This window comes from Pagrus pagrus (assembly GCF_965226575.1).
Source record: "Pagrus pagrus genome assembly, chromosome: 3".
Taxonomy (NCBI): domain Eukaryota; kingdom Metazoa; phylum Chordata; class Actinopteri; order Spariformes; family Sparidae; genus Pagrus; species Pagrus pagrus.
This window is the reverse complement of record NC_140187.1, coordinates 10,513,025-10,537,558: the sequence shown is the minus strand read 5'-3', so window position 1 is coordinate 10,537,558 and position 24,534 is coordinate 10,513,025. Positions and strand designations below refer to the sequence as shown.

The following is a 24,534-nucleotide window of genomic DNA, read 5'->3' as shown; positions in this document are numbered from 1 at the left end:
TATGAATTCACATTTAAGGGTGGACTTATCCTTTAATCACACATTTTCCCTGCAGTATCACCGGTGACCAGCAGGGGCCGCTGGGGGACCGTCAACACCACCCAAAACTCCGTTCTCGCTCTCGCGGTAGCTTCGTGCCTCCACCGGCGGCGACATTCAGAGAGGAGATGGCGGCCAGAGGGGGGTTTCAGACTGCTCCGACGGGAGGTGGTGGCGGAGCAATGGGACCTGGACCACCGGTACCGGGCGCAGGACCAGGCATGGGCCCCGGGACTCCTTCTGGAAGAATGGGACCGTCGTCGGCCGCGCAGAACCACATGTACCGCTCCCCGATGCCTGGGCCTGGGTACCCGGTGAGATATCACTCCATCTTTGCTGCTGACGCGTTAGCCAGTCCGCTAGAACAAAGCCTCTTACCGCTGCTTTGTCACTGGCGGCTAACGCGAACCTCCGGCACCGGTGCGGGCCACAGCTCGTAGTAGCTGGCAGCCACGCCGAAAAGTGCGTACCCGTCCGAAACGTGTAAACCGGCCACTTTGAGCGACGATCGGAGTTTGTTTGTTGTTTGAATTTGCTAACCCTCCCGCCCGCTAACGTTAAGGTTAGCTAGTTAGTCACGGTAGCCAATTAGCTTAGCCTGCTAACGTCGCTAGTTTTCTCTCAGTTCGCTTGTTAAAATGACGTTTTAGACGGCTCAGTACGTGTTGTACGTAATGTAATAAAGTTAGACTTCACTGTTGACCGTCGTTCATTATAAACTTCAAGTTTTCGCTGGATTCAAAAGTTAGCTTTTCAGCAGAAGCATTCCCATGCCTCGTCCACTTATGAATGAATAGGCTGCACGAAGCTAACGTACAGTTTGTTTCTCTGCAAAAAAAAATCACAGCAGAGGCTCAAACTAAGACCAAACTGCGCCCTGTTTGTTTACTAGTATACTGGTGTATGTTTACTAGTATACTGGTGTATGTATGCTAGCTGGTGTCTGCAGGGACATCACCAGTCCCTGCATTTAGTAGGCTTACTGTCACCTGGTTTAAAGGTATCGCACAACAAAATAAGCGAACCAAGATGTTTACTCCAGAGAGTTTTGAGCTTTTCTATACACGCCATGGGCTGTAAATGCACGTCTGAGCTGCTAGGAGTCCCATATAAGGGTTGTTGTTTTTTTGTAGCTTTGTAAAGATGATCATCAGTTGATAAATAATCCAAACTATTATTACAGAGACTTAAGAATATAGTGTTGTTGTTAGTTTAAAACTTTCTTTCTAACACAACTACCCTCTTTTAGGGGTAGACCAATGATCTGCCCTGGCCAGTTATCATATCGGTGATTTTTCTGGTGGATTTTCGATAAAATAAAGGTGCTTTTGCTCTGATGCAGTATCCTCTCACACAATGTCTCACCGGAAACAATATCTGATTAGTAACACGTCACAATTAATAGCCTATAAACACTGACTAATCTAAATGTGCAAAGTAAATAAGTGTATCAAATATATGTAGTGGAGAGGAAGAGTAGAGTAGCAGAAAATGGACATACTCAAGTAAAGTACCTCAAAATTGTACTTGAAACTTGGTCACAAAGATTTTAATTTTTACTTCAAATAAATATCGTTCCCAAATATCGGTTTTCAGTCTCTTCGATTTCTAACCCCTACTCTCTGTTGAGCCACATCAACCTACAAACCTGTCTGTCTATAGGTTCAGAGCTATCAATTAAAGCTCACACTGTGAGCAAATATTTCCTCAGAGTGCTTTACAATCTGTGTAGCATATCACATCGATCTTCAAACCCTCAATACAGATAAAATATACAGCGTGCAGCTCTACAGCATTTGGTTAGTGGGCTCAGTGTGCTAAATTTTGCACACAGTGGTGACACAAATACAGTGTTCAATTATACCCGGAGTGTAAACTTTTGTTGTTGTTTGTGAATTCATAGTGTACTATGTATAAGACTGACTTTCAGTTCATTTATGATAATACCTCATCATGAAGGATGAGGCCAACCAGTGCAATGTTGGTTAATTTAAAGCTACTGTAGGTTATACTGGAAGATTTGCCATATTACTTATGATTATCAGGAAAAAGACTCCTGCACACTGTCCACTTCTCTTGCAATTAAGTGTAATGACAACAACACTTATATGGTCATAAAATTAGGACTACAACCAACGATTCTTATTTATTAACAATCAGTCAATCAGCTGTTTTTCTCAGTTATTTGGCTTATAAAAAGACAGAAAATTGTGACTAATGCTCATCTCCCCATCCCAGAGCCCAAGACAACATATTCTCTAAAAAATACCTTATCTGCAACAACCTACAAGGAAAAGAGGCAACAAAAAGAAAGGAAAAGGAAAATAATAAACCAAAACAACAAAAACAAAAGTAAAACTTATCTAATGTTACCTGCCAGATGGTTTGTTACACAACTCCATCTGGAAAGGTGTGCCTAGAAACAGGTTGGAAACGGGCAGGCACTTTTAAAAACATACTTGGCAAGTGATTCACCATCTGTCTGTCAAATGCTCACTTCAACCAATCAGTTCAACAAGTAGGAGAGTGCTCCCACCTACAGAGCCAGCTTGTAATCAAAACTTTTACATAAGCCTGCCGAGAGCAGAGCGCAACCATGGTTTCCACCAAGAAAAGCCTTCAGTGCCGCTCCTTGCTCTTCTTTGAATGAAATATGCTCTCCAGTTGTGATATAACTGAAGCTGTAGCAGCTATGCTAACCTCCAGAACATTTAGCATTTTTGCTTTAAAAAAAAAACCAAAACTCTCCAGTTTTTCTGTTTTTGTCGTTCAACTAATTTCAGCTCTATGTTTAAAACACATAGTGACTGGTCTCATAGGTGTGTTTTCAAATGTGTGACTTTAAAAGATGTCGATGTGCTCCATCCATTTGTAGAATATTCTTTGTTTAACATCGTGTGTTGTTAACCTCTCATACATGCTGCTACTTGGATGAAAGTCGTTTTGTCGATTTCTCAATAGATATTAGCAAATTATAACTGTTCTTATGCTCACCTTCAATTCAGAGTTTCTGTCTTTGAGCTGCATCATGGGTACCTGTTGAGCTAACGTGCTGTTTCATAGAATGGCACTTTTTGTATGTTGAATCTTGATAGAAAGTATTTTTTCACTGCTCCACAGCTGCTGTAGTGACTGCTGCTTAGCTACAGCGAACCTGAAGCATAGTTCAGTGAAAAGATGTTGCCGCTTTTTTTTCCTCCAGCGTCCTTGACTGCTTTCACTCACACAGGCAGCCTTTCACTACATAGTCAGAGTCGTCATACTCTGAATACTGCAGAACTCCTGTTGTTCTCAGGTAAACCAAGGTTATGCTGATGTATAGCTTAAAGAGCCACTTAATGATCAACATGCAGTCCCTTACTGCCCACACTGCGCTGTGTGGAAAAGGCAGAGCGTATTCATTGTATTGTTAAAAGTCAACGCCTGTCACTCTTCCTCCCTTCCACCCTCCACCATTGGCTGAGCAGAGAGTGAGCTTTGCCTCAATCTGTCATTCGTTGGACTGACTGCTGGAGGGAAAGCTGCGATCATTGATCTGTCATTTATCTGTTGTTCTCACCCGCACTCATGCAGTTAGATACACGAAGTCGCCTGTTTGAGTTCTTAGCGCACGGCTTGGTGAGTTGGAAGTGGGAGTTGTTCTTTATTGACTTGTTTGAAGGAGCCGGCATGCAAATTGTTGCTTCCTCGTCTTCAAAAAGCAACAATTTGCATCTAGGGTTTGTTTCTGTAAACTGTACAGAGCTCGTATGAGCTGCCGATTAAGAGCTATTTGTTATTCTTGTACTTAGAAAATGTCAAATGGGTTTAGTTTGGAATAAATCATTTACATCAGGAGTGCTGCTGCTAATGTTTTGCTGCCATATTGACGTTTCTGCACTGATCTGTGTGATGTGTTTAGTTTCATGTCTTAGGGCAAACGCAGTCTTCTCGTAGGGAAGTATTCATACAGACTCAAGTGAAAGGATGGTAGACTTTGATCTGCTTCTGTCTTCAAAAGCTCTTTCAAGTCTTGAATTACACATATCCATACGACCTTGGAAACACAGTTCGCTTTACTGCAGTGGGGGGTTGGGGGCTTTGTGCGTTTAGCATTTTAGATGCACAGCTAGAGCTGCACAGTTAATCAAATAGTATTCATGTGCAATCTGACCACATGCAAAAGATGCAATTTTTTGTTTAAGATAAAAATGTGTCACAAAACAGCGTATTAATGAAGAACTGTGGTGTTGCAGAGACCCTAACCCTTGTTTGAGGCAGACCCCAACAGAAGACACATCCTCATTACCATATCGTGCAGCCCATATACAGCAACTTAGTTTATATACATGTATAAAACAAACACTATTCTTTTTTTTCATTTGCTGATTTGCAGCCGCAGTTATCTTATTCGATGATGGTGTTGACGGATGTCATTGGAGGATTCCTTCGATTTTTGGCATTTTTGCTTGACAAATAACTGAAATGATCACAATATCATTACATTTTACTGATTGATTTTTAACGCAACTGCTAAAATTAAACCGAAAAGAGGTAAGATGAGCACATGGTATGTGGGGGCACTGACCCTATTCCTGAAGTGAGACTAAACCTGCATATGAAAATACAGTAATTACCACTGAATCCTGTCTGACATCAGCAGACCCTCAATGCAGTCGCTGAAACATCTGTCCACTCCAGACTTGAGGGCGATTTGTGAAATATGAAAACTAATGCCCAGAAAATCCTTTAAAGAAGTTTTATGAGAAAGATTAAATCATTTTTTCCTATATTCTTCGTGCAGAGACCAGGCATGCCTCCTTCAAGCCGCATGACCCCACAGGGACCAGCCATGGGCCCCCCAGGATACGGAAACAGCCCAGTGTCTCGCCCTGTGATGCCCGGCGTGATGGACCCGTCTCGCAAGAGGCCCGCCCCCCAACAGATTCAGCAGGTGCAGCAGGCGAACCGCAACCAGCAGTAAGTCCTCCCCCTCACTTAAACTTTAATTATATGCTTTGTTGTATTAAAAATCATCTGTAACAGAGGCCTACGAAGAACTAAAATGGTGTTTTGTATCCACCATCCACTCTATTAGACATGCTGTCCTGCTCCCACCCACTCCTGCTGAAAGTTTGATCACAGCCACCTAAAACAATATTTCCTTTTGGAAGCCCGTCTTTCCTGTTGTAGATTGAAAAGGGACAGACTTCTGTTGCCTTACTTATAAGGGAAAAAGTTATTTCATAAGGAAATGCCAGTAAAGTTACTCAGCTGTTACTTGATAGATGTAAACTGAAGATTAACCTCATTTAAAATAAGAAAAAAAGCTGCAGCTTGGCCAGCAGTGTTGTTTAGTATTACTTACAGCTGAAGTGATTACACGAAAAGTGTAATTAGGAAAATTGATTTTTTGAGCAAAATGCCAAACATTTTGTAGTTCAAGCTCTTGAAGTGTGTGAGGATTTGCTGCTTTTCTTTATCTTATTTCATTGTTCGTACCAAATTTTTGACCGTAGCCTGTAGGTTTGTCAAAGCAAGCTATCTACATGTTTTACCCTGCAAACTGCTCGTCAGAGTTTTTCCTATTTCTTGCATTTTATGAACCAAATAAAAAGAATAATTTACCTACACTTGACGTTTAAATAAGCCCATTTAACAGCCTTACCATCTAGTTTGAAAAGAGGAAGATAGAATACAGAATATGTGCAAGAAACGCAACCTTGGCTTTTTGCACATGATTCTGAAACCGCTAGCTCTTCAGCTCAGATACTGAATTTAATCATGTAAATGGGGTGTTACTCCGCTCTGACTCACACGCAGACTTATCTTGTTTTTTTTATAATTTGTTCTTACAGCACAAAGAAGAAGAAGATGGCTGATAAAATTCTACCTCAGCGGGTGAGTATTAATCAAATGGTAGGCAATGAAAATCCATTAATTCTGGTTTTAATTGTGTTGGTGAGATTACATTTGCTCGTCTGTTGTTATTCAGGAGGCTCCAAATAAAGGAGAGCTGGTCTTTAAAGGAATCTTTTGAAAGTGTTAGAATTGAGAGTGCACTGAATGTAAGCACTTGAGATAACGTACTTGACCTTTTTTTCAGTTTAAAAATCTGACAAAATGGACCACAAAAAACTTCTTTGTCTTTTTGTTAAGTTTTCTTTGTACCTCTCTCCAACATCAGCGTAATGGCAGCTGTTGTGGTCGTATGGTAGATAATTTAATCAATGGGTCCTTTTTTAATGTTTTCCTGTAGAGTTTTTTGAATTAGGACTGACATTTTATTCTATTTTATTATTCAATGCAATGAAACCTGCATGTCAAGGACAGCTACTTAATTGAGTGTATTCATCTTCAGGCTGCACGTCACAGAGGAACTGTAGCTATAGCTTAAACTACTGTTTGGTGAGAAGTTGGTCAACAAAAATGGTGCTGTGATGGTTCAGAGTTTCTTCCAGAAAAATTGTTGGGCCAGGTGGCAAGTTGGTTTAAGTGTTTAAATTCTGCAGTTTGTCAGCCAGTCTTTGTTACTGCTGGAGTTCGCTGCTCTCCTGATGTTAGTATATGAGTAATGTTGGTCTAGAAAGTTCATAGTACACTTCACGTTGGTCTTGCAAAGGTAATTGTGGGGTCATTAAATCGAAACATGCTTGAAACCTTTTTCAAGATGAATTACAAGTTATCTGCAATTCCCAGCAGTTTAGGCAAAGCAGACTGAGGTTGCAATGCACTGGCCGTAATTCAAAATAAAACTGAAAGCTGTTTCTCTGTTCTCAGTGGATGTTGCACCAGTGGTCACCAGTGTCTTTTATTGTATTCCAGATCAGGGAACTGGTCCCAGAGTCTCAGGCTTACATGGATCTGCTGGCTTTTGAGAGGAAGCTGGACCAGACCATCATGCGGAAGAGGCTGGACATTCAGGAGGCCCTCAAGAGGCCCATTAAGGTATGCTGATTAAAGTTTTCCCTCCTTAATCCTTCTTATCAATCCAGTTCAGATATTAAATTAATTTGAAGGACACTCAGAACCCCCCAACAGCCTCCATGTGCCCTGTAACCCGAAGTTAACAAGTAAAGTCTTCATCAAAGGCTCGTTAGTCCAGTTCATACAGTCCACAGGTTGCCATGTAACAGTGGGTTTGGGTTTTTGTGATTTTGCTGTTGAACCAGGTTTCAACTTGGATTTTTAAAAAAAGATACTGACACTGCTGTTTTTATTCTCATAGAAAATAGTTTTTTAGTGTTGGTTTTACAACAGTTTTCATGTAGCAGTGGACAGAAATGTTATTTTATTCAAGGGGGACTGAGTGCCAGGCTGATATTTGATTTGTTGAACGTCCTTCAAGTGTCAGCATTCACTAAACCATTAAATTGATGTTATCTTAAATGTGGCTACCCGTTGTCACAGCAGAGCGATCTTTATCTAAATTGACTTTATCGAATGAACTTGAATCGTGGGATTTTATGGAGCAGTTTGTTTATGAAATTGACGTTGTCGACCCTCGCTGATTATCAGCTCAGATATCAAGTCCTTGTTGTGTGAACAGTAGCAAGTCAATTCAAAGTTTCTTTTGACTGATTGTTTCCAGCAAAAGAGAAAACTGCGGATCTTCATATCAAACACCTTCAACCCGGCAAAGCCAGATGCTGAGGATGGAGAAGGCACAGTTGCATCATGGGAGCTGCGTGTTGAGGGGCGTCTGCTGGAAGATGTAAGCTTGACTGTTTTCTGTGCATATAGTACGGCTTCACAGTTAATTATAATATAATCAACCGAATTTTAGACAAGTATCTTTAACAAAATTGCTTCCCTTCATATTTCCCTAAACCGTAACATTTGTTTTGCAGACGGCCGTGTCCAAGTATGAAGCCACCAAACAGAAACGGAAGTTCTCCTCTTTCTTCAAGTCTCTGGTGATCGAGTTGGACAAAGACCTGTATGGTCCAGATAATCACCTTGTGGAAGTAAGATGTTTACCATCATTGTTTACCGTACATTAAAGCATCCCAAACGTTTCAAAGAAAAACCAGAAATGAGCAATCAATTATCAACGAAGTTGCCAACTAATCCAACTTAATCACAATATCATTCCATCTGTAATTAAGGATTTTTAGGGCTTGTTTTATGTTTTTGTGGAGTATGTTTATTGCTTCTTTATCGTTGTTTCTTCGTGCTTTGAATTGAGCACAATAATGTTATTGTAGACTGATTTTACAATGACGCAAACACTATTTATATTTACATTTACTTTAATTGTGATCTAATGTTTGGGATTAGGAGTTCGTTGCTTCAGCTACAATTGAAACTGTGTCCTTGTAAGTGAAGACTTACTTTGAAGATTTAGTATATACTCTATTTGTAATTAAAATGTCCCTCATCTCATTTTAGTGGCACAGGACTGCCACCACCCAGGAAACGGATGGTTTCCAGGTGAAGAGGCCCGGTGATGTGGGTGTTCGCTGCACCGTCCTGCTCATGCTCGACTACCAGGTAAATGCTCAGGGGTTTGGTTTGCCTCTCTGACATTTGAGGTTCATAACAGGGACAGCCAAATCTAATGACAGATCCCTCTTGCCTCAATCCAGCCCCCTCAGTTCAAGCTGGACCCCCGGCTTGCTCGTATGCTGGGTATCCACACCCAGACCAGACCTGTCATCATTCAGGCACTGTGGCAGTACGTCAAGACCCACAAACTCCAAGACCCTCATGAGCGCGAGTTCATCAACTGTGACAAATATCTGCAGCAGGTGAGTACATGTAACGCACATTATGAAATATACCTTGGATTTTAATGACACATGTTGTCACCTTAAAATACATCAAAAGATAAAGGCCTGTCTATTCATAAAAAAAAGAGATGAAAACAAACTGTTGCTCCTGCATGAAGCTGGACTGGTCGACAGTCACGTAGTTGTTCTGGTTGACTTCTGCACTCAGTGTTAAACAGTCTGTCTCTCTACTCTTCCCTCTGTCCTTGTATGGAGACTCCCACTCTTTCTGGGTCACTGACAGGTTTCCCAGAGCATTTTCTTCTTCTGTGCCAAGATAAACATATGGTTGTCAAAGAAAGTAAAACCGGCTGAATAAATTTACTGCTTATCTTTCTTGTAATTTAAACTATTGTTTGTAATGTGGTAAAGATGGAAAAAAAGACACTTATTTAAACACCCAGTGCTGTTGCACTCTTGTATGAGTAGATTAGATTTGAAAATCTCTGGTCTCTATACAAAGAAACGTTAAATAAATCAAATCAGACACATTAAAGGCTGAGCCACGAAGCAAAAACGTGATTTTCATGGCAAATGGTTTACTGCAACTAAGTTAACTTGTTAGTGATTAATAAATAAGTAATTTATTTACAATATATTTTTGCTTGTGCTGTCTTCATAACAGTAGGTGAGCCAAAAGGAAATTCAGTGTACTACTCTTGTGAATATAAACTTTCCCAGGAAATAGAGGTGAAAGTTAGCATTTTGGATAAGACTGACATGTCAGCAATGTCAGGATCAAAATTAGTTTTCAATTTCTGGCATCTAAATCAAAAGCTATACCAGCGTGTCTCGCAGGATTTTTTCTCTCTACCTATCCTGCATGCAGGAAGACGATAAACTGAGTCAACGCCTACAGCCTCGGAGATGTTCGATTCATTTTCTTTTTGAGAGGTTTTTCATTGATTTGTTTTTGGGAAGAGGGTGTATGTAGGACAGATTTGAGAAACCGAACCGTGAGAAACTAAATTTCTATCTTTTATTGTTTGCTATTAAATCCCAAAAGAGTGGTATGTTTTTGTCAAACTCTAGAAACATTATTTTTCATGAATATTCACTGGACTTTCCTAACCCTAACCTGCAAAAGCCACCAGGATAAAGTCAAACTGTTGTTGTAAAATACCTGATGACGGTTGCCAGGACATATTACCAATGATCTGTCTGTCTTTACGAATCCTGACGCAGTAGTCTAAGCATGGCACAGCTGTCAGTGTTGGAAAAAGTTTTTCATAAATGGATCCAACCATGACACATGACAAATCCAAAATGGTCTCCACACGGTTGAGTCAAAGTTTGGCCACCTGTCCAGATACTATTTTTTGGTTTCATTTTGCAGATCTTTGAGACTCAGCGAATGAAGTTCTCTGAGATCCCGCAGCGCCTGCATGCACTTCTGATGCCTCCGGAGCCCATCATCATCAACCATGTGATCAGGTAACCTCATTAACATGTGAAGCATGAGCTCTCTGTAGTAACAGTCTCAGAGTTTGAAAGTTGTGTTTTTATGATCCAGTAATACATTTTAAATTAGTTTAATCACCTGGTGCTAATGTATCCGGCTACGACTGAATGTAAATGTACTGTATTGTTTTATAGTGTGGACCCTAATGACCAAAAGAAGACTGCTTGCTATGACATTGACGTGGAGGTGGATGACACACTGAAGACCCAGATGAACTCCTTCCTGCTCTCCACAGCCAGTCAGCAGGAAATTGCAGGACTGGACAATAAGGTACAGACCAAGGCTGAACAGCCACCAGCTGTTTTTCTTTTATACTTTTTTGTCCCGATGAGTTTGAGACAGTCGCATCCCTCGTCTGTGTAATGAAAGGGAGTTGTTTTTCCTGTTTCCTGCAGTGTTTCTGAGCTTTTTTGTGGGGGTTTGATCTATTCGATCCCAGCTGTAGAGCAACCTGCACTTCAACAAATGTCACACAAAGCGAAGGAGTGTATGTTTTTGGTTCAACTAGTTTAAAGCACTTGATTCGTTGTGACACCTTCCAGCAGCTGTGTAAAGGTCATTTTAAGAACACTCCATTTAAATGCAATGTGAATGGGCAGACTTTGCATTGAACCACCATGTCGAATGTTTTTCCCCCTTTTTGTGAGCCCGCTGAGGGCAATTTCACACATATCTGCTCTTCAAAAGTGTTGCCAGTGAATTACTGCCTACTTTCTAAGCAGGTTTGAGGTCGGTCAGGTCTTCTTGACCTCCTGCTAGCAGCTATTACCTTGGCTGGGATGAGTGTAATCGCATTGATAAAGCGCGGAGCCATTCTCCTAAAAGACATCCTTCTGTGTAGTCAACAGTGTAAATACAGAGAGCTTGTTTACAGTTTAAAGGCGCCATTCATTTTGTTGCTTTATTTTGAGTATGCAGATATACACCCAGTTCCTGCCGGCCTGTTATCAGTCTTTGTCTTAGTCTTATCTGTCTAATGATGCTCTAGACACTTAACAGATATTCTTATTAAACCATTCTTGTATAACAGTACCTGTGTTTAACCCACATCTTCCAAAAGCTGACTCATTTACCCCAGATATACTGACCTTCAGTATCACTCTATCATGGGACGTTTTTCAGGGAATACCTAAGACGGCACTTCCCATAGTGGTTCCCTCAAAGGTTGTCCCCTTAAATCAACATATGAAGAAACAAAAGTTTTGTTTACATTCAGTTTTATTCATCCAAACACAGTGTTGTATCCTTGAGGTCTAACAAAATGTGTTGAAGGCATTTTGTTCCCACTAGAAACATTTGCCAAGATGATTTCCTTTGAACACTTTAAAGCCTGAATCTTTTTTATATTCATGTTTACTTCATCTTCCCTACCATTGTTGGTTACTAAGGTTCCTGGTGTGTTACAACACAAGTGGAACAGTGTGAAACCATTTGCACATCGTGCAATCACATGAGAAAAACAAAACATGGATCTGAATATAAAAACACTGCTCCACGGCACTAGAAAGGTTGTTTTGTTTTTTAAAAAAAACAAAAAAAACAGTGCTGTTAGATTATTTCCATGTTTTCGTTGGACATTTTTAGTGAAAAAAAAAATGAAATAAAGAGGCGACATTCAAATTCACAAGATTTTGATAATGCATTTTCAAATGACTCAAAACAGAAAACAAGCAATGAACATCAAAGTCACCAGACTGAAACCCTGTTAGATATATGCAGTTATTCTTCAGCTTAGACTTTGAACAACTGCTCACAATTGGCTGTCGTAATGGGAGTTTTTTAGGTACATAGCCGAAATGGGAAGATTTATCACTGTGAACAGAGCTCAAGCTGTGATCACACATGTCAGGGTGCCATGAAAAATCCCTCTGAAGTGGTGCCCTGGTTAAAATGGTTTTGGAACATATGTTTTCACCTTTTCTGCGTCAGTGATACCATTTCAATTACTTTAAATCGGTGACTCTTTTCTGTTAATTCTTTCTAGATTCATGAAACCATTGAGACCATCAACCAGCTGAAGACCCAGAGAGAGTTCATGTTGAGTTTTGCCAGAGATCCTCAGGGCTTTATCAACGACTGGCTGCAGTCCCAGTGCAGAGACCTCAAGGTGAGTCCGACCGTCATGACCTCACACTCAGTCTTTCAAGGCGCTTTTTATCTGTGGTCTCGTATCACCACAGATACCGCGTAGCTCCTACTTGTAAACGGAAAAAGCTGTTGTCAAATTGTCAGTGTACTGTGCAAAAAAAAAGTTGTGGTGTCAGTCATTGTGAAAAGTAAGCATTGTGAGATTTAATATACATGTTCAGCAGTTCAAATAGAAAAATCTATTGCTAACAGAAAGAAATATCAGTTTTTTTTTTTTTACTTGAATCAGTGGTCTATGGATAGGTGATATGTGTGCTGCAGATTTGTAAAACCCTGTGAGGCAGATTTGTGATTTGGGTTATTTAAATAAATTTGACTTGGCAGCAACTACAAGCACACTCTGTAGGGGTTCAGACAAGACGTTAAGGACTGTAGAAAACACTGCCAGGAGTAGAATAAGGTGAGACAAGAAGAAAAAGAAACGCCTGCACTTCTCAAAATCATCACCAATAGATGATAAACAACTAGAGTATCCCAGGAGGAAACCCTCTTTTAACCTACTGGCAGCCACTTGACAATTCGGATAAAAAATGTCAAGAATCGAATTAGTCAGAAAAAACAAGAAAACATTCCCTCTGGCATGTAAGTATTTTTCAAGGTGCGAAAATCCCTCGAGGTCATGTTTGAGGCTATATTTGAGGTGATATTTAGTCTTTGCTGTGACACAGTGACTTGACTCAGTTCAAGGTTCAGTTGGAGGAGGTGAGGACTTCATTACATGAATACATGGACATCATGCTCTCTGAACACACAAAACTCATGCTGCTCACTCAGGTGCAACACAGGCAGGTCAGAGTCAAAACAAAGCGTGAAATATTTAATAACATGTCTGACTGGTTGCCGGCACGCCTCCCCCCTGACCATGAGCCGATTAACTGCTGACCAGCTGTCAGCCACCTGCAGTGTTCGTTCAGCCGAAACTCTGTGAAATTGAATGAATTTGGTCCAAAGAGCGCTGGCTGCTTCTACAGCAACAGCCAAGTCAACCTAATTCACAGAAAATCATGACAATATGTTTGTCATAGCTGCAGTCAGTGTTTGATTCAGGACCTTTAATAGATTTATTCTCACAGGATCCTTTAATTTCTCCGCTGAAGGACAAGTTGAGTTTTGTCTAATTGTTTCTCTGTTCACAGACCATGACAGATGTGGTAGGAAACCCAGAAGAAGAGCGAAGAGCAGAGTTTTACTACCAGCCGTGGGCTCAGGAGGCCGTCTGTCGCTACTTCTACTCCAAGGTAATCAGTTTTTCCTCGACTTACTCCATCTCCTGTTTGTAGTCTCTTTTTTTGATGATGCTAGCAACGTGGTCCAACCACTTTGGTCCTAACTTGATTATCTCGACTATTTTACCCCATTCATATGAGGAAAAGAAGAACAGTAATAGTAACATCTGGCTTTTGTCCTCAATTCGAAAGGTTTCATTTATTCACCGGTCACTGGTCACGCTGAAAACTGTTCAGTTCCATCCCCGGCTGATCGATCGGTGCACCTCTAGACTTTAGTTATCAGCCTAATGATGTTGACAATCTGTTTTCAGATTAAATAGCTACAGCTGCAGGGGCAGTAACCACAAAACATATTGGCACCAGTCTGCTGGGTTTTTTTGTCCATTGATCTATCATTTTGTTTTTGGCTATAAAATGGTGATAATTGCCCATTATTTCCAGAGGCTAGGCTAAGCTACATAAATAATTGCTCATTATGTCTGGCCAGCCGTCCAACACCAAAGTATATTAAATTTCTCTAACATACCCCAAAGAAAAGCAGAAAATCCTGACATTTAAGAAGCTGGAGACGGTGTCTGTTTTCTGGTGATTAAATCTGTTCTGTGTAAAAATGTCTTTCAGGTCCAGCAGAGGAGACAGGAGCTGGAGCAGGCGCTTGGCATCAGAAACACCTAAAGAAATTTGTCCCCAGGCGGCAAATAAGGCGATGTGGTGTGCTGTCTGAGACAACTAATGTGTGTGCGTGTGTGGGATGTTCAAAGTGAATTCCTCACAGAGTTTTCTGACAAACTTAGAGAGACATAGATACTAGATGGCTTTACCGTTATATAGGATGTCCTTTTTTTTTTTATCATCACCCTGCAGCTCGACGACTACTGCAGTTTTGTTGCTACTTCCACTTTTTTTTGTATAATTTCTCCTCACGCCAGAGCTCTTAGAGCGCAGTGTGTTTTCTCAAGCATGTTAAAGCCTTACCTGTGAGCATTCCTTTCATTTTTATACATTACGCCTATACAAAAGTACAGATTGTACACAGATGAAAAGCAGAGAGCAGATTGTACTGGGCCACTTTAATGTATTTTGTCCCTAAGTCTAAAAATATCTTAAATCAACTGGAATGTGTTGATTCTGCCACGGCTCTTTTTTTCCACTTTTCAGAAGGTAAATTTACACTTAACTCTCCCGACCCAGCCTCCAGATGCTTCCCCATTCAGTTTGATATTGATTGTGAGTGTGTTTATAATCAATCAGGCTATTTTTGTAGCACATTGGCTTTTCATGCATCACTTTGTCTTAAGTTCTCATCGGTTTGTTTTGACACTTTGTGCCACAAGAAACGTTTAAAAGCTCAATCACAGCAGAATATACATCTATTGTTAAGGGTGGCATTAAGTATGAAGTTATTTTCCTTTTTCTTTTTTTTGTTATTATCAATGATCCTTGTTTTGAAAATGTGTATTATATAAGTACTTGTCTTGTTAGCTAGTACAGATTATCAAGGAAGTAGCTAGTATGAGTACCTCTAGTCTATATAGTTTTGTAAATACTGAGCAGCAAAAAAACCGAAGATGGATGTGAAGTAAAATTGTATCTCTTATCCTGACAGATGTTTTTCTTAACTCTTTGTCTATGCTCAGATAGTTGAACCAGTATTTATATTATTAATCGGCCTTCGTTGTCAGAGCACCGTGGTTTAGCTCTCACATTTGACGAACCTTTTGCTCTGCAGGACAAAATGAACAACCGCGTTCATGTCGCCTGCAAGCTGGGAACAGTTGAATCTCCTGCTTTTAGTTTTGTGTATTTTAATGATGTGCAGAGAAGCCATAAACACTTGAACAAGCTCAGTCACACGTGGGGCCGAGCAGATTTAAAGAGTCGTAGCTTCTTCGTACCCTGGCTGAAGACCTGTTGAGTTTAATGGTTGTTTCCCTGTTGAAGGTGAAGATGAGTGTCCTGGCTGAAACTTTAGCGTGTGTGCATTTCATTAACAAATTCCAAGAATACACTAATGTGGGTTTGGGTGGGAACACGGTTTGAAAGATAAATAAGGGGGACTTGGGGGGGAATTTAGTATTATTTGAATCTGCAGACTTTTTCATGGACCAAACCTATTTTTCTGTATGTTCTTATTATGTTATAATAAAGGATATGTAAAATGTACCTGCTTGTGAGAGTTTATGTGGTTTCCAGGGATTTTTGTTTCACCTGAAAATCTGCTTTAACATTGTATGGATTAGGATTGGGCTGAAACTAACTTTCTAAATTAGGTGATTATTTGTTTTTTTTTAAATGTTTCTAATGCTCCGTAAGATGAGCAAAACCCAATTACAAAAAAAAAATGTATCAGCTGTGGAAGAAGCACTTAAACCATTTATTAAAGCAACATTATGTCATTTTTACCTTAAAATAACGGCTTAAAAATGCTACAGCATCTTGTTATAGGATGAATGGTGTCTGTGTCAGCCGCTCCGCACCCCATCACTTGTTTCTGCACTATGTGACTTCAGTGAGAGGGATGGATCACAGACAACACATAACAGTGTGATGATGTAATGACTTTTGTTTGTAGTGAGCACCTACATCTGACAAATTGTTACAGACCTGGGATTTGTATTTATGACAGTGGTGTTGCATTAAGAAACTGAGGGGGGCGCCAAATTGCAGGAAATGCCAATTTCTACAAAATGGGGCTTTAAGATGAAGAAAACCGGCAAAATTTAATTTGTGGTGGAAGAAGTACTGGGATCCTTTAAGTAAAAGTACCAGTACAGCAATGTGAACATATGTCATTTCATGTAAAAGTCTAAGTAATTGGTACAAAACTTGTCAGCAAAATGTATTACCAAAGTAGAAATCACTTCCTGCAGGAAAATATCCCCTGCAGCTGAAAGTCTGTATTATATAATTAGATTTGTTTACACGTATGCATCAGTGCATAAGCAGCAATTTACTGTTGTAGCTGCTCAAGGAGCAGTTTATTTATTGTTAACGGTACTTGAGTCTGATGTTTCCCTTTATCAGGGTCGAACTCATAAAGAGTCATGAGACTTCCTAATAAGTAAGGAAGGAAACAAGTTCTGCTGTAAAAATCAGTTTTCAATTTATGGACTTCATTATATTCAGTGGGCAATAATTGCTTTTTTGTACAATATCGGTTCATTTTAAAAAGTGATTTAAAGCGGCAAATTATGAGAAAGATAGCTGATTGTTGAGTTTCATCCCCAGATCCTCAAATACTGTAGTTTTGGGTTGGCAGCACAGATCGGACACCGTGATGAGCTCGTCATTATTTGATGATCCGGGAATGAGTCTCAACAATCAGCAATCTTTCTCCAGGAAGTTATATTTTGTTACTTTAAAGGTGCACTATGCAACTTTTTCCACAGGCCTCTAAACAAAGAAAAAAAGACAGCTCTTGATACATAGAAAAGCAATTTCCAAGAGCCAACATGAGTTTTATGTTGACTCATTTGGCTCTGATGTAGCATGTAATCTGAAAAGTAACTAGTCACTAGAGTTATTAGATTTAAGTAGTAAAAAGTACAATATTTGCATCCAAAATGTAGTGGAGTGGAAGTATGAAGTAAAGTACCTCAAAATTGTACTTAAGTAGAGTACTTTGGTAAATCTACTGATCATTTGAGCTTTAGTTTGTATTTGTGTTTGAGGGACCGGTATTTCTAATTATTTCCCATCCTGAGACTGTGTGAACTTGGAGGCAGTGACAGAATTTCATAATTTCAGTGTTAATATGTCCTTGTTTGCTTAAATATCATAATATTACGTCCTCAGAGACTCAACAGGAGAAAAAATCAGAGTATTTATTACATCGCTGTAATTACACACGTAATTCAGGGACTGTCCTGTTGCTGCTGTGTGTGAGAAAGAAATAGAGTGTGCCCCTGAGAGGGGATACAGAGCAGACCAACCAGCAGCAGAGGGCGTGTCTGAACCTCAGCTGTGTGTCCGGTATAAATACCTTCTGTGCAGGCTTCAGTCTGTCTTCACACCAGCAGCAGCGCAATCTGGGAGGTCAAACACATCATGGCAGCGCCGAAGAAAATCTGTGTGATTGGCTCTGGTAACTGGTGAGTGGAGGGTTTTTATGGTCTTTGAACTAACTCTAATGCACTTCTGGATGTCTTTCTGTGATGTTTGAATGGTTTGGTCTGTCTGTGCTGCACAGTTGTGAGTTTACAGTCAACATATCTGTGTTTTGTTCTCTGGATCAGATTCCACATACTTTTTTGAGGTTGTTTTGGGAATGCTGTCTAGAAGTTGGCAAACTTTGACGCCAGAAGGCAGCTTTAGCTGTTGTTAAGAGCACATAAATAATTCATAAAGTTAATAAACTGGCTGTTATTGACACTGTCTGAGTATATGTTGACCTTTGAGGACTCAACAAGCTGAAATCTATATTAAAGAAGCCGCTCTTGACTTTTATCATGCAGTAATGTTTGTGCTGAATCAGCCTTCATGTGGTGTTGATGTCCCTCAGCCAGCATGACATTTAGATCAGTCAGTGGTGGAAGAAGTTGGCCTGAACTGACTTAAAGTAGCAGCACCACAAAGTGAAAAGACTCAAATACTTGTCAAGTCCTGCATTAAGGGAAAAGAACTTATCATCAGCAACATTTTACCAAAGTAAAGTGCTCATTATGTAGCAGATTGGCCCTTGTCAAATGTTTTATATTACCATTATTAGTAGTAGTAGTAGTGTTGTCTTTTCCAGGTTTTAAAGGCTGCATTACAGTAAAATGATGAAATGTTCTCAACTTACTAGATACTGATGATTGTTTAATTTAATTAATCTTTTAATGTTTTGTGAAAGTACCAGTTTTCATCCTTAAAATATTGTCACAATATCGATATTGAGGTTTTTGGTCAGTACAATCAGCCTAACCGAGCCTTCATGGAGTGCGATTTCTAAATATCGAGATATATATCATGTATCGCGATACAGCCTAAAAATATCGTGATATTGTTTTAAGGCTATATTGCTCAGGCCTAATTAGCTGTGGTGCATGTACATGTTAGTAGGATTATACATATTAATATTAATAACATTTTGTTAAACCAATATTTGTAGACTATATCCTAATTCAGGTTGCAACAGCATGAGACCATCTCAGAAAACATCACAGTTTCACGGTATACGGTGTTACTAGGGTGACCAGATAAGTAAAACACATGAGAGTCAAAACTCAACGCTAAAATTATTTGTATTTTTTTGAGGCAGCAGTCATCGACTGCTTGTAATTCAGGTCTGTCCCAAATTTTTCAGGACGTCTGGTCACCCTACGTGTTACACAAACATTGTAATAGTTATTATCAGCCACAATAATCCTGAACAGAATCTAAACAGAAGGGTTTCTTGTTGGAACAAACACTTTATATAATTTCATAAAATATTATGTGGAGACAGACATGACACTTTCTATGAAATTGAAATACTCTTCTTCTATAATAAAAATATTACAGTAGATTTAATATTGTATGCAAGCAAAAGTACACGATATGATAATTATCAACTGAATATTGCTGCAACCCTCATCCTGATATTTTAAAATCTCCTCCAAAACACCTCATAAATGTTTGGACTGGGCACCAAAATCAAATATCGCAATATTTTTGATAGAATGATTATTGGTACTTTAGGAAAATATTAACACAGTGAGATGTTTTAGAAAAAGTCATCAGTAATGTGGACATAATGACAAGGTGGATAAAAGCAAGTATTAAAACATGTAGAGCAGTCTGGTAAGTTTAGAAAAAATACTTCACTTTACTGTAATGCAGCCTTTAAAACCAGGAAAAGACAACACTAACGAATATCACCATATATCAATATCAAATACAGAAAACACAGGACACAAGTCTACTGTTGTGTGCTAATAAATGCCAATTGACTGATACCTAGTATTGATATATGATCTTGAAATGGGTTTTCTTTTAGCTCTTAGGTCATGTAATGTTGATATTTTACAGTATGTCAGTCAGACCCTCCTCATGCCCAAACAATGGTTCTCTCACGTACTCCCTGTAGTGTTATTCTTGTCTGTGAAAGCATCCGAAATACTCTGTAAGTCACGTGACTCCAAATGTCTTCGCTACGATCCAGACCAATTGTGGGTCGGAGAGTCACAGGTCAGTTTGACAGCTGTGTGAGGGAAACTGAGGTTATGAAACAGTCTCAGTTTAATACTGATGCCCCTATTTGACCCACATAAGCAATCAGGACCATCAGCAAGAACACTGGCTGCTTCTATATAGTTACTCTGAATGTCTGTCACTGGGTCAAATTCAGATGCAATGATTTACGTCACACAGACAGGAAGAGCGCATGTTTACTTTGTCCCAGGCAAAGGTTTGGAAGTGAGGAAGTTAGAGAGTTTCATTTTCGATGTTATATGTTGTGGTCATGGTCAACACTGCAGCAGGATTAGGGGTGAAATGGGGACGATACTGTTTACCTGGACTCAGTCTGACAGCCCCAGCAGCCTGTGACAGACATACACTCAAAATGAAAGTCCCTTGTAGTTGCTTTAATGTCTTTTAATAAATAACTAAAATTATTTATATCAATTAGTCATAAAATATTTTAAATCATGTAAAATTTGTGTTGCTTATACACTGTTACTCATGAGGCTTTGGTCAGTGTACCACTTTAATATCACTAATAGTTGATGCAAAGAACATTTTCTAACGTGAAAAATACACAAATTAATACATTTTCAGGAACAGGGAATCAATATGTCACTCAACACTAGACAGATGACAACTTTTCGTCCATCTCTTTTTCGTCCTACCTCACTGCTCGGTATGAGATTCACTGAAGTCCAAGTATTAACACATCACAGACGCCGACGTGATGATTGTGTGTCTCTGTCTCCACAGGGGCTCTGCCATTGCCAAGATTGTGGGTGCCAACGCAGCCAAGCATGACAAGTTTAACACCACAGTGAACATGTGGGTGTTTGAAGAGACGGTGAACGGCCGTAAACTCACAGAAATCATCAACACAGACCACGAAAATGTGAAATATTTGCCCGGTCACAAGCTGCCCCCCAATGTGGTGAGGATCAAACAACCTCTGATGACTCACAAAGGTCACACACTGTATTGATGTTGCCCTGTGACTGATGTTTCACCATGTTTCCTCTTCTCTTCATCAGTTGGCTGTTCCAGACTTGGCTGAGTCTGTGAAAGGAGCTGACATCCTGATCTTCGTGGTCCCTCACCAGTTCATTTTGAGAGTGTGCGACACCATTAAAGACCACATCAAGAAGGACGCTGTGGGAATGTCTCTCATCAAGGTGACATTTTTTATATTTTTAGCTTTCTTTATCTCCAAACATATAGTATATAGTACCGTAAATACAATATAAGGTTCTTTCTTTTACTGTAGATTTCACGTGAGATTAAAAATGGGGAGTATACCCTCATGATGCACAGAGTTTTTTGTGTTTAACGTGTTGCGTCTGTGCTCCAGGGTGTCGATGCGGGTCCAGAGGGTCTGAAGCTGATCTCAGAGGTCATCAGATCAAAACTTGGCATCACCATGACGGTGCTCATGGGAGCAAACATCGCCAATGAGGTTGCTGATGAGAAGTTCTGCGAGACAACAATCGGTACGAAGGATATATGAACATGTTACAAGTTTAAAGATACAATATGTAACATTTTTGCACTAAATTATATTTTGTTGAGTTAAACCCAGAGAAGTTTATTCAAGGTAACGGTACGTTTTATTTGGTTGCCTGTCGTTTTAACTTCCAGGAGAGAGTCAGAGGGTGAGGAAGGAAGGTGCAACGTAAATAAAACTTGAAGAAAATGAGTTATGTGACCTTACTTGCGCATGTTTGACCATGGGATCGTTTGTGTTTATTTGTGTTACTCGCCTGAGTATTTATTTGCCCCGATCCAACAGATTACTTAACTGTACACTAGCTGTAAACTAGCAAGCAGCAGTACACATCGAGGCTGTGTTTTACCTCTCACTACACTCACCAGAGAAAATTGTATTTTATTTTGAAACGTTTTGACAGAACAATACAGTCATATTTGTTCTGTCTTGTTAAAAAAAATATGGAACTGATGACGATTTATTTGTCATTTTGCGGACGCAGGCTGCACAGACAAGACTTGCGGGCCCATCCTGAAGGAGCTGATGCAGACCACCAACTTCCGTGTGACTGTGGTAGAAGAGTCTGATGTTGTGGAGATCTGCGGAGCGCTCAAGGTTGGCTTTTCTCCTTCATTAAACAAAATTTCTCATCGGACCTCTAACAGAAATGTCAACGTCACATATACTTAAAGATGCATTATAACACAGATGAACTAAATGGTAAAAAACAGGCCAGTGGTTTTAGAACTTAAAACCTTTTCAGTGCAAACTTTAAAACGACATGTTTAAGTCTTCAAGGTGCAATACAACACTAACATTAGTATTAACCCCAACTTTATCGTTGCTGCAGAACATTGTAGCAGTGGGAGCAGGTTTCTGTGATGGCCTGGGATTCGGGGACAACACCAAGGCAGCAGTGATTCGTCTGGGCCTGATGGAGATGATCGCCTTCGCCAGGATCTTCTGCACAAACTGCAAAGTGTCCCCCGCCACCTTCCTGGAGAGCTGCGGCATCGCTGACCTCATCACAACCTGCTATGGTGGCCGCAACCGCAAGATTGGGGAAGCTTTCGCCAAAACAGGCAAAGTAAGAGGAACAGATATTGTCCCCCTCTGCTTCGTTTCATTAATCTGTGTAACTCCCTTTTTTTATGAAAACCATGATAATGTGAAATTAAACACCAGAACATCACCAAATGTCTCCCTCTGTTTAGACTATTGAGCAGTTAGAGAACGAGCTGCTGAACGGTCAGAAGCTTCAAGGTCCAGCGACTGCAACTGAGGTGCACCAGATCCTGAAACAGAAAAACATGGTGCAAAAGTAAGTTTGACTCATATTCGTTTATAAGAGTCTAAAACTCACTATCGCGTTTCTTTCTTCGTTTCATTTAGTTTTATTTAATCCATACAAAAACATGAGCGCAAAAGCAACACGTAGGGTTTTTTGAGGGGTTATGTGCTGGATTATGTCAACTTTTTTGTAGCTTACAGACACAAGAGCAAGTACCATTCCTCCCATCTAACTCTCAGCAAAGAAGTGAATAAGTATTTTTCCCAAAAGGTCAAACTTCCTCAAATAATCACAATCATCCTTCTTTCTTTCCAGGTTTCCTCTTTTCACTGCCGTTTACGAGATCTGCTTCAACAGTCACCCCGTCGCAGAGTTCATCAAGTGTTTGCAGAACCACCCAGAGCACATGTAAAGGACTGATGAATGGGTGGAGGTTGTGAAAGGACTTTTACACTAGAACTACTGTATAACCCAGGTGAAGACTGTGCCTAATCTCGACTACTTCCATGTTCGAATCTGAAACAGAAAAGAAAACCAAAATGGAGCAGAGTTGCCTCCTTTACCTGAGCTGCTGTGTCGACCTGCTTCTGTAACATTACAGACAGTAACTCCTATTTTTACTGATTATAAACGTACATGTGTCAAATTGTTGCATAAGTCTTAACAGTCTAAAGAATTTGAATAAATCTGCCTTACATAACACACAAACCCGACCTGAATGTTATGAAATGTTACATCATTTCTTTGTTAAAAGTGCCTTAGCTTGCCTTTTTACTGATATGTATGTTAAACAAAGCACTGAACACATGACAGTCGCCACTCCCACTCTGTTGTTTTTCCTCTGGACCTCTTAAGATGTAGCCAATAAACCTAACAAGATTTATTTTGGAATAAATTATTCAACTCATTGATGCCTTCTTCATTCTTTTAATGTATTAACTTGCTGGTGTCTGTCTGCAGGATACACTCATACACACCCTCCGGCCTCACTGTAATCTGACCTAAGCACAGTCAGGCTGCTACTCTAAACTCTTCACCTTTACCATTTTCTAGAGTGTCTGCTTTAACCTTTCTTTAAGGGCACGTCCTGCCTCAGTCCTCATAGGTGATGGCTATGCTCTTCAGTATGAATTATTGATGATGCTGTAATCAATTCACTACGAGTGCTTCATAATCAAACAATCCCCTTTTGTTTTTCATCCCACCGGATTAAAGAGTTTTCCGGTGATTCATTCTCTAACATCTCTGGAGATGTGATCTCTTTCTACAGCCTGTTCAAATGCAAGAAACCAGTCTGTGTTCATCAACAGCCATCTGTCCGTTGCCATATGCCGCCGTAACCCACCAATGCTCAGTCCCAGTGGATGCAATTTTCTGCTAAAGGCACAATGAAAGACAAAGGGGGTAGCCTGGAGGGGTATTATACACCCTGCCTCGCCAGTATTCAAACTGACACACACAAAAAAGGAAAACTCAGGCAAGCGTCTTCTCCATGTATGCTTTTTCTTCAGCGCCGCTGCTCTCTCGGCCCATGAAGTTACATACTTTGTCACTTGTTTAAAATCTGATTCCCTCCCTGAAATCCCTTGCATAGCTATTGAGTCAACTGCCCTGTGAGATTTCTAATAATAACGCGCTCCAAAGGGGCAAATGTCCATCTATAATTAGACAGTAGACAGCACTGCTGCAGCTGCCTCATCCCTGTTACACTGATGCCTCTTTATAAAATACTACACCATTGTGGTACCATCAGAAAATCATGTTGTGACTGTCTTATTTGAGCCGCTTTGAGCTCCATTTCAATGTTTGCATATTTTAAATGGACAATTATAAATATTTACAATTACTTTCAGTAGGGTGCAATGTATGTCTGAGCTAATACAGAAATAAAATACCCTTATGTACAGCTGGAAATGTTACACATTTGTAGTTCTTAATTTGTAGTTGTAATACATGCATTGACCACTTGGGTGTGCCATCTTATC

At 40.0% G+C, this 24,534-nt stretch overlaps 2 protein-coding genes across 2 annotated transcripts; both read left to right on the top strand.

The window, feature by feature from the left end:
• Window positions 1-126: 126 nt before the first annotated feature.
• On the top strand, window positions 127-15,791 carry smarcd1 (SWI/SNF related BAF chromatin remodeling complex subunit D1). The gene is made up of 13 exons (XM_084348704.1): window positions 127-353; window positions 4,823-4,998; window positions 5,877-5,919; window positions 6,844-6,966; window positions 7,610-7,732; window positions 7,869-7,985; window positions 8,410-8,511; window positions 8,607-8,768; window positions 10,126-10,223; window positions 10,386-10,521; window positions 12,236-12,358; window positions 13,536-13,637; window positions 14,250-15,791. The coding sequence occupies exons 1-13, from the start codon at window positions 168-170 to the stop codon at window positions 14,301-14,303; spliced, it is 1,545 nt and encodes a 514-aa protein (XP_084204830.1). The 5' UTR covers window positions 127-167; the 3' UTR covers window positions 14,304-15,791.
• Window positions 15,792-17,578: 1,787 nt separating this feature from the next.
• On the top strand, window positions 17,579-23,456 carry LOC311255084 (glycerol-3-phosphate dehydrogenase [NAD(+)], cytoplasmic-like). The gene is made up of 8 exons (XM_084349266.1): window positions 17,579-17,719; window positions 20,529-20,706; window positions 20,807-20,947; window positions 21,124-21,262; window positions 21,761-21,873; window positions 22,109-22,345; window positions 22,473-22,579; window positions 22,865-23,456. Exons 1-8 carry the CDS (start codon window positions 17,676-17,678, stop codon window positions 22,959-22,961), a joined length of 1,056 nt encoding a protein of 351 aa, XP_084205392.1. The 5' UTR covers window positions 17,579-17,675; the 3' UTR covers window positions 22,962-23,456.
• The last annotated feature ends 1,078 nt before the right edge of the window (window positions 23,457-24,534 follow it).

What these genes read in the sequence shown, in the direction of transcription:
- smarcd1 (XM_084348704.1), top strand. Translation starts at nt 168, where the DNA reads ATGGCGGCCAGAGGGGGGTTTCAGACTGCTCCGACGGGAGGTGGTGGC. An exon ending in CAGGCGAACCGCAACCAGCA is followed by an intron (nt 4,999 to 5,876) that starts GTAAGTCCTCCC and finishes TTGTTCTTACAG; the next exon opens with CACAAAGAAGAAGAAGATGG. An exon ending in CAGATAATCACCTTGTGGAA is followed by an intron (nt 7,986 to 8,409) that starts GTAAGATGTTTA and finishes ATCTCATTTTAG; the next exon opens with TGGCACAGGACTGCCACCAC.
- LOC311255084 (XM_084349266.1), top strand. Translation starts at nt 17,676, where the DNA reads ATGGCAGCGCCGAAGAAAATCTGTGTGATTGGCTCTGGTAACTG. An exon ending in GTTCTGCGAGACAACAATCG is followed by an intron (nt 21,263 to 21,760) that starts GTACGAAGGATA and finishes TTGCGGACGCAG; the next exon opens with GCTGCACAGACAAGACTTGC. An exon ending in CAGAAAAACATGGTGCAAAA is followed by an intron (nt 22,580 to 22,864) that starts GTAAGTTTGACT and finishes CTTTCTTTCCAG; the next exon opens with GTTTCCTCTTTTCACTGCCG.